Genomic DNA, 21,442 nt, shown 5'->3' on the forward strand with positions numbered 1-21,442 from the left:
TGCCCTGAGGTCAATGAAGGTCCCCGACACCATCGTCGAGGGGAATCCCCAGGCTTTTGGGTTTCAGGGGTTGCCTTACGCATGTCAGCTGTACATCTGCATCGGGGGCCCCATGCCATTGACACCACATGCCAACCAACTACACAGCTTCTACCAAGTGAAAAAAATATATATAATAAATAAAATTAAAAGATAAAAAATAATATTAAAAGATAAAAAATAAATAAAGAATAAAAATTTAAAAAATAATAAAAAAGAACAACACTGTAGTGCACAAAATGCTTTTGGCGTTCGGCGCCATTGTACTACATACATGGAGATCGTTCCCCCCCCCCCCCCGGTGAGTTATACCACAGACCCACCCCCTTGTTACTTAATTATACTGAGGTATTGACTGTATGTATGTAATATCACCATTCTCTATGTGATCCATATCTGGATTTGATTTTAATTATGCACCAACACTCGGATGATATGTATTACATCCCCTATTATGTATAATATATGCACTAAGTGCACTTTAACACAGTTTTATGTATAAGATTTTGTATGCACTTTTAATTGTTTGTAATTGATTTTGACATGCTCCATCCTATATACTTTGTAATGATCACTATTGTTTGCTTGAGAATAGTGTTGTGAGGACACCGAAACGTTGCACCAAGTTTTGTTCATGGAATAAAGACACTTTTCTTTTTCACCTTATGGAGTACTGCGGTTATCCCTTTTGTTCTATGCTATATATATATATATATATATATATATATATATATATATATATATGCTTTTTATATGATGTTTTTCATTAAGAAAAACGTGATTATAGAGAAACCAGCTACATCCTATACTTTTATAAGATATAGTTCACAGAGGCTAAATAATTTATTATTTCTGTCTGCACCTTGAGATCTGATTTTCAGCTATTTTCAGATTTTCTAAGTGTAACTCAATATCTCGGTTCAGACACTAATTTTATCCATTTTAGTGTGTAGCCACTCAATTTATATTATTTTCAGATGTGTCTGCACTTTTCAGTTGACCAATGTCATTACTCTTTCTTTTTATTGTACGTACTGTATATGTCATTCTATGTATGCATTTTATTTTCCCCTCCCCTTATTTTTTTTCCCTTTCCTGTGCTTCATTTTCTTGTTTCATATAATAAAGGTGGTCCGGAGCCACCTAAGCTTTGGAAGCCCCAGGCAGCTGCTTCTCCAGTCATCCAGGCCTCCGCATCCAACACAGGGGATCATCTTTCCGCCACGACTAAGGAAAGCAATAACACAAGATCACAACAGGAAACCCAAAACCAAAAAAGCAAGCAACTCACTCCCTGCACTTTCCTACTGACCTCCGCCCGGCCCACAACCCCTAAACACCTTCCATACCGGCCACCACCACTCCCCCCAGCCCCCCCACCCCTTACTCTAACTTAGCTTAATCCAGCTGCTTTACCCCTTACTCCACTACCTGCCTACACTCATATACTGCCTCCTGTCATGAGGCCCCTCCGCTCCACAATATTGGGTTTTCTTTTCTCTTGAACCTTTTTTTCTCTACAATAGTATAGGCCCAACACCCTTTATATGATAGTTTACTGTCTGCACTTACAGGCCTCTGTGCCTAAAACAATTGTTTGTTGTCCATTTAGAATGATCCCATCTTTACCTATAACCTGTAAGACAAAAACATTACATTAGATGTATATAGAACAATGTTTACCTGCTGTAGCATTTTTTTGGGGGGGGGGGGGGATTTTATAATTTCCCTGGGGCAGTCTTATTAGAGTCACACATACATGGTATTATTTTGGGCAAGCTGATGACATCACATGCTAGGATACCTGTGGTTTAGCACCATCACTGGTGCCTTAGTGCACCCCAGACTTTCACATCTCTAGGCCACAGGCAGAAAACTATGGGCAGGGGAATCTATCGACATGGGAGAAAACTATCTTCAAGGGGAAAACTACCTACAGGGAGTACTACCTACAAGTGTTAAACTACCTTCAGGTGGGTCCTACCCACATGGGGCCAACTATCGTCACGGGAGTCCTACTACAGGGGGAAAACTTCCTACAGGTGGGTTTTACCTATAGTGGACAAACTACCTAAACAGGGTCCGATCTAGTATGGATAAACTACATACAGGGGAAAAACTACTAACAAGGTATGTTTCTGTAGCATGGCAAAAGTTTTCAAAATAACAACAATACTTAAAAAAACAAAACTGAAAAACCATGGATACATAGCTGTAACCTTTAAGGTATGGAACTTTGCAGTAGATTTTTATTGTCTCAAAACAAGATGTTTCGAGGAGAAATCTCTCCATCCTCAGGTAAAAGACAAGACTAACAGCTCAATATGTGCTTGGTCCTTAAATACATACAGAAAATTATCAAAGAAAGGGCGCCAACTTTACCTATTAGTCCACCCCTTAAAGGGGTACTCCGGTGAAAACTGGTGGCAGAAATCTAAACATATTTGTAAATTACTTCTATTAAAAATTTTTTATCCTTCCAGTACTTATTAGCTGCTGAATGCTACAGAGGAAATTCCTTTCTTTTTGAAACACTGATGAAATCACGAGCACAGTGCTCTCTGCTGACATCTCTGTCCATTTTAGCAACCATGCATAGCAGATGGCTGCATGGTGGCTCAGTGGTTAGCACTGCTGCCTTGCAGTGCTGGAGACTTCGGTTCAAATCCCACTAAGGACAACAATAAATAAAGTGTTATTATTATTATTATAATAACGTCAGCAGAGAGAACTGTGCTTGTGATGTTCCAAAAAGAAAAGAATTTCCTCTGTAGTATTCAGCAGCTAATAAGTACAGGAAGGATTAAGATTTTTTAATAGAAGTAATTTACAAATATGTTTAACTTTCTGCCACTAGTTGATTAAAAATAAAAAAGGTTTTCAACAGAGTGCCCCTTTAACATAGGCAATATATCATGTAAACCATGTGATCTTACAAAAAACAACCATATGACAAAATAATATCTAGTGAAGTGTAATTAACCAATCTTTTTTGTTTGCCATGTTGCATGGGAATAAAACAGTTTTTGTTGAAGACAGTATTATGTTCTTTTCACGTTGCAGTTGGGTTCACGTTTTGCACGTTTTATCTACGACAACTTGCGACTGGGGTCTGGCAGGTGTTATAAGTTTTGGGTCTTCTCACAACCCAATGAGGTGAGAACCTTCCTATTGTGCACGGACAAACTTATATTATACATTGTCATCCTATGCTCTGACTTTATTTTTTTTTCTTCTTGAGTTTTTTTTTTTTTTTTAAAGGACACTTTAACCCCTTCAGGACGGAGCCCATTTTGGCCTTAAGGACCGGAGCGTTTTTTGCACATCTGACCACTGTCACTTTAAACATTAATAACTCTGGAATGCTTTTAGTTATCATTCTGATTCCGAGATTGTTTTTTCGTGACATATTCTACTTTAACATAGTGGTAAATTTTTGTCGATACTTGCATCCTTTCTTGGTGAAAAATCCGTAAATTTGATGAAAAATTTGAAAATTTAGCATTTTTCTAACTTTGAAGCTCTCTGCTTGTAAGGAAAATGGATATAACGAATACATTTTTTTTTTGTTCACATATACAATATGTCTACTTTATGTTTGCATCATAAAATTGACGTGTTTTTACTTTTGGAAGACACCAGAGGGCTTCAACGGTCAGCAGCAATTATCCGATTTTTCACAAAATTTTCAAACTCAGTATTTTTCAGGGACCAGTTCAGGTTTGAAGTGGATTTGAAGGGTCTTCATATTAGAAATACCCCATAAATGACCCCATTATAAAAACTAAACCCCCCAAAGTATTCAAAATGACATTCAGTCAGTGTTTTAACCCTTTAGGTGTTTCACACGAATAGCAGCAAAGTGAAGGAGAAAATTCACAATCTTCATTTTTTACACTTACATGTTCTTGTAGACCCAACTTTTTTATTTTTACAAGGGGTAAAAGGACAAAATTTTTACTTGTATTTGTAGCCCAATTTCTCTCGAGTAAGCACATACCTCATATGTCTATGTAAAGTGTTCGGCGGGCGCAGTAGAGGGCTCAGAAGGGAAGGAGCGACAAGGGGATTTTGGAGAGTACGTTTTTCTGAAATGGTTTTTGGGGGCCATGTTACCTTTAGGAAGCCCTTATGGTGCCAGAACAGCAAAAAAAAAACACATGGCATACCATTTTGGAAACTAGACCCCTCGGGGAACGTAACAAGGGGTTAAGTGAACCTTTATACCCCACAGGTGTTTCACGACTTTTGCATATGTAAAAAAAAAATTATTTTTTTACCTAAAATGCTTGTTTTCCCAAAAATTTTACATTTTTAAAAAGGGTAAAAGCAGAAAATACCCCCCAAAATTTGTAACACAATTTCTCCCGAGTACGGCGATACCCCATATGTGGCCCTAAACTGTTGCCTTGAAATACGACAGGGCTCCAAAGTGAGAGCGCCATGCACATTTGAGGCCTAAATTAGGGACTTGCATAGGGGTGGACATAGGGGTATTCTACGCCAGTGATTCCCAAACAGGGTGCCTCCAGCTGTTGCAAAACTCCCAGCATGCCTGGACAGTCAACGGCTGTCCGACAATACTGGGAGTTGTTTTGCAACAGCTGGAGGCTCCGTTTTGGAAACAGTGGCGTACCAGACGTTTTTCATTTTTATTGGGGAGGGGAGGGGGGTTGTATAGGGGTATGTGTATACGTCGTGTTTTTTTACTTTTTATTTTATTTTTTGTGTTAGTGTAGTGTAGTGTTTTTAGGGTACAGTCGCACGGGCGGGGGTTCACAGTAGTTTCTCGCTGGCAATTTGAGCTGCAGCAGAAAGTTTGCGGCAGCTCAAATTTGCAGCCAGATACTTACTGTAATCCTCCGCCCATGTGAGTGTACCCTGTACGTTCACATTGGGGGGGACATCCAGCTGTTGCATAACTACAACTCCCAGCATGCCCGTTGGCTGTCGGTGACTGCTGAGAGTTGCAGTTTTGCAACAACTGTAGGCACACTGGTTATGTATCACTGAGTTTGTGACCTAACTCAGTGTTTCACAACCAGTGTGCCTCCAGCTGTTGCAAAACTACAACTCCCAGCATGTACGCTGCATGGTGTACGGTGACTGCTGAGAGTTATAGTTTGCAACAGCTGGAGGCACACCGGTCGTGAAACACTGAGTTAGGTAAAAAAAACTGTTGCAAAACTACAACTCTCAGCAGTCACCGACAGCCAACGGGCATGCTGGGAGTTGTAGTTATGCAACCAGCAGATGCACCACTACAACTCCCAGCATGCACTTTAGCTGTTTGTGCAAGCTGGGAGTTGTAGTTATACAACAGCTGAAGGTACACTTTTCCATAGAAAGAATGTGCCTCCAGCTGTTGCAAAACCATAAGTCCCAGCATGCCCATAAGGGAATGCTGGGAGTTGTGGTGGTCTGCCTCCTGCTGTTGCATAACTACAGCTCCCAGCATGCCCTTTTTGCATGCTGGGAGCTGTTGCTAAGCAACAGCAGGAGGCTGTCACTCACCTCCAACGATCCAGACGCTGCAGGTCAGTCCCGCCGCCGCTGCTCCTGGGGCCCCGATCCCAACATTAACGCCGGGGATCGGGGTCCCCAGCACCCGGGGTGCACGTCCCGCACCTGCTCACGTCCTCCAGAAGAGGGGCGGAGCGGGTGCGGGAGTGACACCCGCAGCAGGCACCCTGATTGGTCGGCCGGTAATCCGGCCGACGAATCAGGGCGATCGTGAGGTGGCACCAGTGCCACCTCACCCCTGCAGGCTCTGGCTGTTCGGGGCCGTCAGAGACGGCCCCGAACAGCCAGTAATTCCGGGTCATCGGGTCACTGGAGACCCGATTGACCCGGAATCGCCGCAGATCGCTGGACTGAATTGTCCAGCGATCTGCGGCGATCGCCGACATGGGGGGGCATAATGACCCCCCTGGGCGATATGCCGGGATGCCTGCTGAACGATTTCAGCAGGCATCCGGCTCCAGTCCCCAACCGGCTAGCGGTGGGGGCCGGAATTCCCACGGGCGTATGGATACGCCCTCGGTCCTTAAGGACTCGGGATGCAGGGCGTATCCATACGCCCTATGTCCTGAAGAGGTTAAACATGTGTCAAAAATAAGTGCAAGTTTTTAGCCATATTAAGTGTTATTTTTAAAAATGTAATTTTGCTTGTTGCCTTTTGGCTCCCTGGGAGCTGCCTGAGACCACTTTGGACCTGTGTTCTGTGCCTTCCTTTCTTCAACACACGGGCCAAGATTTATCAAACTGTGTGAGAGAAAAAGTGGATTTTTCCTCAACAACCAATCAAAGCTCAGCTAACAAGCTGAGGTAAGGTGAAAGCTGAGCTGTGATTGGTTGCTATGGGAAAATCTCTCCACCTTTTCTCTCACACTGTTTGATAGATGTGGGCCACTGTCTAAATCCAAAACACTGAGTACTGAGTAGATCCAGGACTTCTTAAAAATAGAACTACTATAATACTGCTCCTTATGTACAATAATGTAACTATTATAATGATGCTCCTATGTACAATAATATAACTACTATAATACTGCTCTTATATACAAGAATATAACTACTATAATACTGCTCCTATATACAAGAATATAACTACTATAATACTGCCTCCTATATACAAGAATATAACTACTATAATACTGCCCCTATATACAAAAATATAACTACTATAATACTGCCTCCTATGTACAAGAATATAACTACTATAATACTGCTCCTATGTACAAGAATATAACTACTATAAAACTGCTCCTATATACAAGAATATAACTACTATAAAACTGCTCCTATGTACAAAAATATAACTACTATAAAACTGCTCCTATGTACAAGAATATAACTACTATAATACTGCTCTTATGTACAAGAATATAACTATTTTAAGACGATTCAAGAGAAAATAGAGAGACTGCACTCACCCACTGTATAGACTTGTGAATGTAGATTTATTCAGATCATCGGAGGTAGATTCATGAGTTGGAGGACATGGAGGGGAATAAACGTCAGGACTAGTTTCGCGCCAGACGGCGCTTCCTCTGACTGGACAGTCAGAGAAAGCGCCGTCTGGCGCGAAACTAGTCCTGGCGTTTATTCCCCTCCATGTCCTCCAACTCATGAATCTACCTCCGATGATCTGAATAAATCTACATTTACAAGTCTATACAGTGGGTGAGTGCGGTCTCTCTATTTTCTCTTGAATCGTCATATTTATGGAGTATTGAATTTACACCTGCACCCCCAGGTATTACTTATATCTAAAGCTCCAGGATAGTATCTCCACAATCTGCTCCAATATTGCTGTTACCTAGGGAGATCAGTCATTGGGGCCACTCATTTCTCTTTACTTGGATATAACTATTATAATACTGTTCCTATATATAAGAATATAATTACTATAATACTGCTCCTATATACAAGAATATAACTACTATTATATTGCTCCTATATACAAGAATATAACTACTATAATACTGTCTCCTATACACAAGAATATAACTACAATAATACTGCTCCTATGTATAAGACTATAACTATTATAATACTGCACCTATATGCAAGAATATAACTACTATAATACTGCTACTATGTACAAGAATATAACTACTATAATACTGCCTCCTATATACAAGAATATAACTACTATAATACTGCTCCTATGTACAAGAATATAACTACTATAATACTGCACCTATATGCAAGAATATAACTACTATAATACTGCTCCTATGTACAAGAATATAACTACTATAATACTGCCACCTATATACAAGAATATAACTACTATAATACTGGTCCTATATACAAGAATATAACTACTATAATACTGAATCCTATATACAAGAAAATAACTACTATAATACTGCTCCTAAGTACAAGAATATAACTACTATAATACTGTTCCTATAATACTAATATGATGGAGATACCTTATTTTTAAATAAAATTTAGTAGGGTACCATTAAAAAAATTATAATAAAAAAGATACAGTAGTGATGGAAAAAATTGTATTTAACTAACTTTGTTATGACAAAATTTTAATTAATTTTTAAACAGCGATTAATTTATGAGTGCGGGCAGGGCACTAAAAATGTAGCCGACAATAACAAAAATTTAGTGTGTGTGTGTTTTTCACTTTTTATTCTTTATTTTTTACATTTTTTATGTAGTTCTAATACTACAGCATGGAAAACACTGATGGGAGTATTAGTACTTGTACTAATTGACAGATCGCCCCGAGTCTGTTGTGATCCTTCTGTATTATGTATAGATGCGGCCGACCGCTCCTCTATGGTCCCCTGCACTGTCGTATATATACACATATTCATATTTCCCACAGAGAGTTGTGATTGGCCAGATGGCTCCAACCAATCACAAGTCTCTGCGGGAAATATGAATAGGTGTATATATAGATCAGTGCAGGGGACCATAGAAGAGCCCCTGCATCTATACATTATACAGGAGGATCACAGCGGATGTCAGAAGTGACATCCGCTGTGCTCTTTCCTTAACTGCAGGTACTACTACTCCCAACAAGGAGCACACTCTTATCCATGCTGGGAGCTGTAGTACCTGCATTAATAGACAGTTCACAACAGGTGTCAGAAGTTACACTCGCTGCGATCTGTCTATTAATGCAGGTACTAAAGCTCCCATCATGGACAAGAGTGTGATCCATGTTGGGAGTAGTAGTACCTGCAGTTAAAGGACAGATCACAGTGGGTATCGCTCATGACACCAGCTGCAATTGTCCTATCTATTGCAGAGATGCGGAGCGGCTTTCTCCTGCGCTCCGCATCTCTGCACTATACTCTGGCCAGTGATATGAATAGAACATCACTCATTCATATTTCCCTCAGAGAGCAGTGATTGGCTGCAACCATCCGGCCAATCCCCACTCTGGGCAGAAAATATGAAGGAGTGATGTTCTATTCACATCACTGGCCGGAGTATAGTGCAGAGATGCGATCGCTGTATAGAGCCGCTCCGCATCTCTGCTATATTATGGACGATCGCATCGGGTGTCGGGAGTGACACCCGGGGCAATATGTCTATTAGTACAGGTACTACTACTCCCATCATGGAACAGTCTGTTCCATGCTGGGAGTAGTAGTACTAATTAAAACATGTTTAAAAATAGAGAAAAAATGTGAAAGACACACACGCACACTTTATTAAAAATTGATTAAAATTTAATTATAACAAATTTACATTTTGTTAAACACATTTTTTCCTATCCTTCCTGCAACTTCCACTCAAACGTTGTTTTTTCTGGCATTTTTAATGGCATTTTTTTTCACTGCTTCTATGTACAATAATATAAGTACTATAATACTGCTCCTATATAGCCTTTATACTAGAATATAACTACTATAATAGTGCTCCTATATACAAGAATATAACTACTATAATACTGCCTCCTATGTACAAGAATATAACTACTATAATACTGCTCCTATATACAAGAATATAACTACTATAATACTGCCTCCTATGTACAAGAATATAACTACTATAATACTTCTCCTATATACAAGAATATAACTACTATAATAGTGCTCCTATATACAAGAATATAACTACTATAATACTGCCTCCTATGTACAAGACTATAACTACTATAATACTGCTCCTACATACAAGAATATAACTACTGTAATACTTCTCCTATATACAAGAATATAACTACTATAATACTGCCTCCTATATACAAGAATATAACTACTATAATACTGCTCCTATGTACAAGAATATAACTATACAGGTTCTTAACCAGCTCCAGAATCGAGCAGCTCCTATATACAAGAATATAACTACTATAATACTGCTCCTATATACAAGAATATAACTAGTATAATACTGCCTCCTATATACAAGAATATAACTACTATAATACTGCTTCCTATGTACAAGAATATAACTACTATAATACTGCCCCATATGTACAAGAATATACAGTAAGGGCCGTAAATGTTGGTACCCCTGAGGATTGCTAGACACATGTTTACTTCCTTTGTGTGCATTGCAACTAAACCAAAATAGGGAGGTAAAAAAAAAAGCAAATGGACATAATGTCACACCAAACTCCAAAACTAGGCTGGACAAAATTATTGGCACCCTTTCAAAATTGTGGAAAAATAAGATTGTTTGAAGCATGTGATCCTCCTTTAAACTCACCTGGGGCAAGTAACAGATGTGGTCAACATAAAAAATACACCTGAAAGCAGATTAAAAGGAGAGAAGTTCACTTAGTCTTTGCATTGTGTGTCTGTGTGTGCCACACTAAGCATGGACAACATAAAGAGGAGCAAAGAATGGTCTGAGAACTTGAGAACCAAAATTGTGGAAAAATATCAACAATCTCAAGGTTACAAGTCCATCTCCAGAGTTCTAGATTTGCCTTTGTCCACAGTGCGCAACATTATCTAGAAGTTTGCAATCCATGGCACTGTAGCTAATCTCCCTGAGAGTGGACGGAGGAGGAAAATGGCTGAAAAGTGTCAACGCAGGATAGTCTGGGGTGGATAAGCAGCCCAAAACAAGTTCCAAAGATATTCATTCTGTCCTGCAGGCTCAGGGAGCTCGAACTATCCATTGACATTTAAATGAAATGAAACGCTATGGCAGGTGACCCAGGAGGACCCCACTGCTGACACAGAGACATAAAAAAGCAAGACTACATTTTGCCAAAATGAACTTGAGTAAAATTGAGTAAACTTGAGTAAATCCTTATGGGAAAATGTCTTGTGGACAGATGAGACCAAGATAGAGCATTTTGGTAAAGCACATCATTCTACTGTTTACCGAAAATAGAGTGAGACCTACAAAGAAAAGAACACAGTACCTACAGTGAAATATGGTGGAGGTTCAATGATGTTTTGGGGTTGTTTTGCTGCCTCTAGAACTGGGTGCCTTGAATGTGTGCAAGGCATCATGAAATCTGAGGATTACCAACGGATTTTGGGTCGCACTGTACAGCCCAGTGTCAGAAAGCTAGGTTTGAATCCACGATCTTGGGTATCCCAGTGGGACAAAGACCCCAAACATACATAAAAAAAGCCCCCAGAAATGGATGGCAACAAAGTGCTAGAGAGTTCTGAAGTGGCAGCAATGAGTCCAGATCTAAATCCTATTAAACACCTGTGGAGAGATCTTAAAATTGCTGTTAGGAAAAGGCGCCTTCCAATAAGAGACCTGGAGCAATTTCCAAAGGAAGAGTGGTCCAAAATTCCGGCTGAGAGGTGTAAGAAGCTTATTGATGATTATAGGAAGCCACTGATTTCAGTTATTTTTTCCAAAGGGTGTGCAACCAAATATTACATTAAGGGTGCTAATGATTTTGTCCAGCCCATTTTTGGAGTTTGGTGACATTATGTCCAATTTGCTTTTTTTTTCCTACCTTTTTGGTTTAGCTTCAATAAACACAAAGGTAATAAACATGTGTATAGCAAAACATGTGTTACTGCAATCCTTTTCTGTGAGAAATACCGTATTTATCGGGGTATACCACGCACCGGCCTATAACACGCACCCTCATTTTACCAAGGATATTTGGGTAAAAAAAGTTTTTTACCCAAATATCCATGGTAAAATGAGGGTGCGTGTGTGCGCGTGTATACCCCGATACATCCCCAGGAAAGGCAGGGGGAGAGAGGCCGTTGCTGCCCGCTTCTCTCCCCCTGCCTTTCCTGGGGTCTAGAGCGCTGCTGCCGGCCCTTCTCTCCCCCTGGCTATCGGCGCCACTGCCGACAGCCAGGGGGAGAGAAGGGGCAGCGGCACCCTTTGCCGGCGCCGCTGCCCCGTTGCCACCCCCCATCCCCGGTGGCATAATTACCTGGGACGGGTCCGCGCCGCGCCGTGCAGGGCATAGCAACGACGAAGGGGACGCACGCCGGAGGCCTGGAGCAGCGCGGACCCGTCCCAGGTAATTATGCCACCAGGGATGGGGGGAGGCAACGGGGCAGCGGCGCCGGCAATGGGTGCCGCTGCCCCTTCTCTCCCCCTGGCTATCGGCGCCGGTACCGATAGTCAGGGGGACAGAACGGGCAGCGGCGCCGATAGCCAGGGGGTGAGAAGGGCCGGCAGCATGGCTCTAGACCCCAGGGAAGGCAGGGGGAGAAAAGCAGGCAGCGACGGCCTCTCTCCCCCTGCCTTTCCTGGGGGTGTATCGGCGTATAACACGCACATAGACTTTAGGCTAAAAATTTTAGCCTAAAAAGTGCGTGTTATACGCCGATAAATACGGTACTTCATTTTCTTGAAGAATTTCATGGGTGCCATTATTTACCGCCATGACTGAAATTACTATAATGCTGCTCCTATGTACAAGAATTTAACTACTATAAAACTGCTCCTATATAAAAGAATATAACTACTACAATACTGCCTCCTATATACAAGAATATAACTACTATAATGTGCAAGTCTGTAGAAAAAAGTGCTTCAGCACTCACTGATGTTCAAATATTCCTTTATTTGGGCATCAACAACAAGGAAAACCGCTGGCCAGGGGTGAGGAGGGAGGGATAAGAATGCCGCTGCCGAGGCTGCGAAGGAGGAGGCGACTCATTTCTCGGGTTAAACCGCTTCTTCTGGCCTTACCTCGTGTCTCCCCAGGCGCACCTTTACCTGAGCGCTGGAGTGACATCACACAAGTGGTAGGAGTGAAAATACCTAATCAGGTAAGTGAAAAAAAGTGTATTAAAAACAAAGGAAGCAACAAATGATAATATGCGGACTAGTACAGGGAAAGGGATAAGGAATGGTGAACGGGTTAATGGGGCGAACTATGAGCTGAAAGTTCACAGAAAAACTGTCAGTTTGTTTCGGTCATTAAGACCAAGGATGCCCAAGGTTTCTGTCTTCAAGATCCATAGTGCTTCACGCTTCCGCAGGATCTTCTCTTTATTGATGCCGCCCGCTGTCACTCTTTCTATTCCGCAGATAGTGAGGGTCTTTTCATCACTGTTATGGCATTTTTTCATATGCTCTATCAATCGAGCAGAGCCAATGCCAGTTTTAAGTGAGCGCTTGGACTCTCAATATCGTGAGAAGAGACATCCTTTAGTTGAACCAATATAATATTGGTAGCAAGGGCAGAGGATCGCATATATAACCCACTTGGATCGGCAGCAGATAAATTCTCTGATGGTAATTTTACAGCCTCCTAGAGTGATGAAGGTACCTTTCTACCTTTGACTACAGTGAATACAGGTGCCACATTTAAAATTCCCTTTTAGACCTTGGGATCCAGGTGAAAGGTGATTTTCAGAAATCCGACAACAAAAGTGATGAATATGGGAATTTTGTCAAAGAAGGATTGGAGCTCATCCTGAATAGCAATTGTTTTTTATTTGGTAATGAATGGTTCACCCAGCGGTCAGGCACGGCGATGGGGACACCTGTGACCTGTACATTCACTAATCTCTTTTTAGCGGCCCTAGAACAGAAATATATTTACAATCCTCAGAACCCATTCACAAAACACATCACGATGTATACCAGATTTGTGGACAAAATTTTCATCGCCTGGGAAGGAGAAGAATCGCAGTTTAACGATTTCATTTCTTAACTAAATGACAGTAATAACATGAATATTTTTTGTACAAGCAAATTCTCTACAAACAAAATTGAAATAAAAAGGATGGAAAAGCGCTCCACTGTGAAGGACAATAAGTAAAAGGAGGTGAGCCCCTATCAATGGAGTAACTCACCAGATAGTGTTGTGCTATAGAGGCACAACACTCTTGCAGGCACGTAATCCTTTCGGAGGGTTGTGATGGAGATTCCGCCTGGACATCCACCTAGGACTGCAGCTTATCCCGCCCTCGGCTAGGCATAGGGAACGTAAATTGAAGATTGTGCACTTTTCCGGTGCACAGGTGATAGGGATATTACAGCGCTGTCCACAACCAGGGTGAGTAGTTTAAAAGTATTTATTTTACATGTAATAAGTTTCAAGGACGCTCCGTCCTCTTCCTCAGACATGTATAAGACTAAAAGTACAGCAATATATCCAGCTGATCACATGATCAGTGATGACATCATAGTGCATTTGCATAAAATTAACATAAAGTTTACATAAAAGAGACATAGAAAAAAACAGAAAAGAAACATTTGTGATAAGTAAATTAATTATTTCCAAGCCACCAGTACATGGCTAAAAATACAAATAAATAAAAAATAAAGAATAAGAACATAAAACATCCCCCATAAGAGTATATATATTCTCTTATATTTAACATGTTTTTTCGATTGTTTCATTAAGCCCTCTCGGCCATAACGTGTTAAGTGTGAAAATCCAAAAGGATTCTCTATTCACTAATTTTCGAAAGCGGTCAGATTGGTCAGGGGAAATACTTTCTAAAATGGAAAGTTTTATACAAGTAGGAGCATTATTATGCATAGTCATAATGTGCCTAGAGATGCTATGTAGAAAAAAAATATTTTTAATATTGTGTCTGTGTTTGTTCATGCGGGAGCGAGCTGACTGAACAGTACGACCCACGTACTGTAGACCACATTTGCAAGTAAGGAGATATATAATGTACATGGATGAACAGTCTAATTTTTCTTTCAAGTTTAAGGTTTCCCCTGTTGCGAAAGACACGACCGAACCGCTCGGAGGGATCGCAATCCATCCACAACACATACATCGCCCACGACCGCATCGAAAGGTACCGCCAGTTGTGTAACATTAATCTTTCGGAATTCATCACTTACCATCGCATAAAATGTATCAATAAAATTACCACGTGAACTTAAAGGATAGAAAGAAGATTTAGGTTTTACTTCAACGTGTCTAAAGTTATCAACAAGAGGTGATTCATTGACCTGTATTTCACACATTTTTGGGGATTTATTGTTCTGAATATAAAAATGTCTAGCCAGAGTAAGTTTCCTTGTGTATTCAGTTAGATCAAGAAATAGTTGAAATGGATCAGGGTGAGATGTGGAGCAAAAAGAAAGACCCTTTGCTAAAAGAGATATTTCATTTTCCTTGAGAATGTAATCCGACAGATTAAAAAGTTTAACTGAATGATTAGTAGTTATATGTGCAGTTTTTTTCTTTCTCCCCCCGCTGCATCCTCGTTTGTGATTTTTCTTTTTCCTTTTTGGGATGATAGTATGTGTGAATTCTCTAGGGGGAAATAATGTGTAATTTTTGTGTCCCTTGGACTGGGAATGGGAGTGACTAGTAACACAGTGTCCACATTCACAGGTCGGGAGACTAAAAAACTATCAGTATCAGTGATAACAGAAGAGTTGGTCACTGAATGTACGGTATTTAAAGGTGTATCACTATCAAATGCAGAGAGTGCAGAGGTGTCATGGATTGTGCAAATAGATAAATCTAGAGCTTGACATTCCTCCACTATTGGGGTCGGAGTGTCAAAATTTCAGGTTGCTCGGACGATTCAGGTTGGACTGGGAATAACAGTTCCTGACGAGCGGCTACACACTGCGCAGTTTGAACTGTTACAACCACGGATGGTCGAACATCCTTTAAAAAAATTTGATATGGAAAAACCCTCATCTTATCCACTATCACCTACTATTGCAATCACAAAAAACAATCACCCTTTGAATAAAGAAATAGGAGATTTAGTCTCTCATGAAAATTTAAGAAATTTTGACACTCCGACCCCAATAGTGGAGGAATGTCAAGCTCTAGATTTATCTATTTGCACAATCCATGACACCTCTGCACTCTCTGCATTTGATAGTGATACACCTTTAAATACCGTACATTCAGTGACCAACTCTTCTGTTATCACTGATACTGATAGTTTTTTTAGTCTCCCGACCTGTGAATGTGGACACTGTGTTACTAGTCACTCCCATTCCCAGTCCAAGGGTCACAAAAATTACACATTATTTCCCCCTAGAGAATTCACACATACTATCATCCCAAAAAGGAAAAAGAAAAATCACAAACGAGGATGCAGGAGGGGGGAGAAAGAAAAAAAACTGCACATATAACTACTAATCATTCAGTTAAACTTTTTAATCTGTCGGATTACATTCTCAAGGAAAATTAAATATCTATTTTAGCAAAGGGTCTTTCCTTTTGCCCCACATCTCACCCTGATCCATTTCAACTATTTCTTGATCTAAATGAATACACAAGGAAACTTACTCTGGCTAGACATTTTTATATTCAGGACAACAAATCCCAAAAAATGTGTGAAATACAGGTCAATGAATCACCTATTGTTGATAACTTTAGACACGTTGAAGTAAAACCTAAATCTTCTTTCTATCCTTTAAGTTCACGTGGTAATTTTATTGATACATTTTATGCAATATTAAGTGATGAATTCCGAAAGATTAATGTTAATAATCGGACCTCCCATATAGAAAATAATCTCACAATAAAGAAAAAATTGGTCTAAAAAATGTAAAAGAAAATGACCAAATAATAATTAGACCTGCTGATAAAGGGGGAGGAACAGTTATCATAAACAGGGAGGATTATATTGAGGAGGCTCTACGTATTTTATCTGATAGTGATTATTATACAATTCTACCATCTTTGGAATTTTTTAATGATTATAATATTCTAATTCAAAAGGCAAACCAAAATGGTATTTTAAACAAAAAAGAAAAGACCTTCCTGCAAGTGCAACATTATTCTCTACCTACATTCTATTATCTACCAAAGGTGCATAAAAATATAAAAAAAAAACTCTGGGTCGCCCCATAATATCGGGTATGAATGCCATCACTTGCCACTTATCTCATTATGTAGACCTGTTTTTACAGTCGTATGTTTTAAATTTGCCAAGTTACTTGAAGGATTCCACACAATTAATCAAGGAAGTATCTTTATCTATTGAGGGCGACTATGCATTTCTGACTCTTGATGTGAGTGCTTTATACTCTAATATTTTAGAGGCGAAAGGGCTAGATGCAATAAAATATTTTCTGGAGAATGATAAATTAATGGGAGACATGCAAGCTCAATTTCTATTAGATTCAATTAAATTTATATTGAATCACAATATTTTTTCCTTCAATGGTGTGGTATACCGTCAAACGAGGGGCTGTGCGATGGGCACACAATTTGCACCCAGTTATGCAAATTTATATATGGGTGTATTTGAAAGTGTGTCCATCGCACAGTCCCCTTGGTTTTTAAATGGTAATATTTTATATTTTAAGAGATTCATTGATGACTTATTCATCTTATGGAAGAGTACACATATAGAAGCACAAATATTTGTAGAATTTTTAAACAATAATGATTGGGGTCTTACTTTTACTATGAATTTTTCGTTCTCTTCCAGTGTTTTCTTAGATTTAGAAATTTTTAAAGATATGCATCAGAAAATATGCACTAAAACGCACTTTAATTTAGTGGATGTCAACAGCTTTTTGAGATTTGACAGTTGCCATTTCCCAAAGTGGCAACTAACATCCCATATGGGCAATAAAGAAGAATAAAGAAAAATTGCACCTCTTCAGAGGATTATAGAGAGCAATCAAAAATCTTATACAATTGTTTTAGGGAGAAAAAATACCCGAAAAAAAATCCTAAATAATGCATATCAAAAAGCTGGTGAATTACAACAAACAGAATTAATTAATTATAATGGTAAAAATAAAAAAGATAAAAACACACCAAAATTTAATTTTATTACCACTTAATAGTACCAAACAAATAAGAATTATCATGAACAAATATTGGCCCATAATTATGAAAGACCCAATTTTAAATCCTTTACTTCTAAAACATCCCCTTCTAACTTTTAGAAGAGCAAAAACATTATGTAATCATTTAGCCCCAAGCAAGATGAAGGATATAAATACAAAAAAACAATGTATAACTGAATTCACAACTGGCGGTACCTTTCGATGCGGTCGTGGGCGATGTATGTTTTGTGGATGGATTGTGATCCCTCTGTGGGGTTTGGTCGTGTCTTTCGCAACAGGGGAAACCTTAAACTTGAAAGAAAAATTAGACTGTTCATCCATGTACATTATATATCTCCTTACTTGCAAATGTGGTCTACAGTACGTGGGCCGTACTGTTCAGTCAGCTCGCTCCTGTATGAACAAACACAGACACAATATTAAAAAGAATTTTGTTCTACATAGCATCTCTAGGCACATTATGACTATGCATAATAGTGATCCTACTTGTATAAAACTTTCCATTTTAGGAAGTATTTCCCCTGACCAATCTGACCGCTTTCGAAAATTAGTGAATAGAGAATCCTTTTGGATTTTCACACTTAACACGTTATGGCCGAGAGGGCTTAATGAAACAATCGAAAAAACATGTTAAATATAAGAGAATATATATACTCTTATGGGGGATGTTTTATGCTCTTATTCTTTATTTTTTATTTATTTATATTTTTAGCCATGTACTGGTGGCTTGGAAATAATTAATTTACTTATCACAAATGTTTCTTTTCTGTTTTTTTCTATGTCTCTTTTATGTAAACTTTATGTTAATTTTATGCAAATGCACTATGATTTCATCACTGATCATGTGATCAGCTGGATATATTGCTGTACTTTTAGTCTTATACATGTCTGAGGAAGAGGACGGAGCGTCCTTGAAACTTATTACATGTAAAATAAATACTTTTAAACTACTCACCCTGGTTGTGGACAGCGCTGTAATATCCCTATCACCTGTGCACCGGAAAAGTGCACAATCTTCAGTCTACAAACAAAATGGAATTCTTGGACATGGAATTACAAATGGAAGGGAGCACTCTGATTACCACTAGGTATCGGAAAGAGACGGCCACTAATTTTTACCTCCACTATAAAAGCTATTACCCTCAACATACAAAAAATTCCCTACCGTATAATCAGTTTCTCCGCATTAAAAAAAAAAATAATATAGAAGAAGGATTTCTCAAGCAAGCCACTGAACTCACTAATCGTTTTCTATTTTTTTTATATATATATAATTGTTTATTTTAAAGAAGTTTTATCTTTTACAACAAATACAAAGTATATAAAATACACATAAAACACGGAAATAACATTAACAGTGTCAGTACATGGCAGTATGGTGATGTGAAGGATGTATCATCTCCAGGTAGCAGTACAACTTGACGGCAGTTTAACTTTAAACAGAGTATGTATTATAAATGAATATCAGAGTACAGCATGTCTGAGAGGTAGTCGCTCCAAAGACATCTATTCAGTCAAAGATATCCATAGGGTAAAACAAGTCCAAGGCCTGCAATTAATCATACTCTAATTACAATAAGTAGGGATAGCAGAGTGCCAGTACTGTCTGTGTTTGGAAAAACAAAGAAAAAAAAAAGAGATATTAGGAGAGGAAAATGCGGGATCTTGAACGGGGATACCCTAGAAAATTACTTGAGGATGCACTGGATAAAATCCATCTTGTCCCACGTAAAGTTCTCATCTACAAAACACAAACACTAGAACACTACAAGCAAACACACAGAACACTACAAGCAAAAATAAATAAAAAAATTCAATTTAACCCACTTGCCAATGTAATCAAAAAAGCCATTTACAGTAATTGGCATATTTTTGAAAGAGACCCCATCCTGCAAAAAAGCGAGTAAGAAACCTCTAATTACCTTTCGCCGCAGTGTAAACCTAAAAAGAATATTAGTCTCCTTCACCTTTTCTAGCCATAAACCTAAGGAAAACTGGCTCACACAGAACGAGCTAAAAGGGAATTTTAAATGTGGCACCTGTATTCACTGTAGTCAAATGTACAAAGGTACCTGCATCACTCTAGGAGGCTGTAAAATTACCATCAGAGAATTTATCTGCTGCCGATCCAAGTGGGTTACCTAGGCGATCCTCTGCCCTTGCGACCGATATTATATCGGTTCAACTAAAAGATGTCTCTTCTCACGATTTCAAGAGCATAAGCACTCACTTAAAACTGGCATCGGCTCCGCTCAATTGATGGAGCATATGGAAGAATACCATAACAGTGATGAAAAGACCCTCACTATCTGCGGAATAGAAAGAGTGACAGTGGGTGGCATCAATAAAGAGAAGATCCTGCGGCAGCGTGAAGCACTTTGGATCTTGAAGACAGAAGCCTTGGGCATCCTTGGTCTTAATGACCGAAACAAACTGACAGTTTTTCTGTGAACTTTCGACTCATAGTTCGCCCCATTAACCCGTCACCATTCCTTATCCCTTTCCCTGTACATAGTCCGCATATTATCATTTGTTGCTTCCTTTGTTTTTGATACACTTTTTTCACTTACCTGAATAGGTATTTTCACTCCTACCACTGGTGTGACATAACCCCAGCGCCCAGGTAAAGATGCGTCTGGGGAGACACGAGGTAAGGCCAGAAGCAGCAGTTTAACCCGAGAAACTAGTAGCCTCCTCCTCCGCAGCCTCAGCAGCAGCATCTTCTCTCTCCCTCCTCACCCCTGGCCAGCGGTTTTCCTTGTTGTTGATGCCCAAATAAAGAATATTTGAACATAGGAGAGTGCTAAAGCATTATTTTCTACAGACTTGTACATTTGGATTTTGTTCTTTCTTGTTTCACTCCTTGCACCCCTATTATCCACGTACTGCCGCCACCATTCCTACCAGTGACCTCCCCCAGGATTTATTGTGATAACAGTGGTGCATGTCTCTCTCTCTTTCTATTACGAATACTATAACTCCTATAATACTGCCTCCTATGTACAATTATATAACTACTAAAATACTGCTCCTTTATACAAGAATATAACTACTATAATACTGCTCCTATATACAAGAATATAACTACTATAAGTTCCAAGAGAAAAAGAAAAAGTGGCACCAAAGAACAATATCCCTGTACAACAATGGAATCCTGAGGCAATACAAACAGGGCTATCCAGAAGACTTGAAGCACTGCAATACCTGGGGGTGCAGGTGTGATATCAGATGTCCATAAATCAAAGTCGGAGAGAGGAAAGTATAAAGACCGCACTCACCCACTGTAATAGCTTGTGGATCGTAGATTTATTCAGAATGTGAGATACAATTCCATCTGGGGGAGGACGTGGAGGGGAAAAGAAGCCAAACGGACTAGTTTCGCGCCAGCCGGCACTTTCTCTGACTGGGAAATTTCACCGCGGCGGTCTCAAACAGCCCGACTGAGCAGCCGGGTTACTTTCACTTTCGCTTCAGACGCGGCGGTCAGCTATGATCGCCACGTCTGAAGAGTTAATACAGGGCATCACCGTGATCGGTGATGTCCTGTATTAGCCGCGGGTCCTGGCCGTTCATAGCCGCCGGGACCGCCGCGATATGACGCGAGCCGGCGGAGGACGTAAATATATGTCCTTCGTCGTTAAGGGGTTAAACACATGAGCATATGTCATTCAAGAACTCATAGAAAAAAAGAAAAGAAAGCAAAGAGGAAAAAACTAAAATTGTGAAGGATGAA

The 21,442-nt window shown here is 39.6% G+C and overlaps 1 protein-coding gene across 1 annotated transcript in view; it reads right to left on the bottom strand.

Moving 5' to 3' along the window:
* The window catches only part of LOC130283382 (alpha-2-macroglobulin-like protein 1), a 454,342-nt gene that overhangs the window by 362,328 nt on the left and 70,572 nt on the right, over positions 1 to 21,442 (bottom strand). Inside the window, exon 3 of the mRNA XM_056532791.1 lies at positions 1,612 to 1,675. Within this exon, the coding sequence (XP_056388766.1) occupies positions 1,612 to 1,675 (64 nt within the window). The remainder of the gene's footprint in view (positions 1 to 1,611; positions 1,676 to 21,442) is intronic.

The sequence above is a fragment of the Hyla sarda genome, chromosome 7 (assembly GCF_029499605.1).
Source record: "Hyla sarda isolate aHylSar1 chromosome 7, aHylSar1.hap1, whole genome shotgun sequence".
Lineage (NCBI taxonomy): Eukaryota > Metazoa > Chordata > Amphibia > Anura > Hylidae > Hyla > Hyla sarda.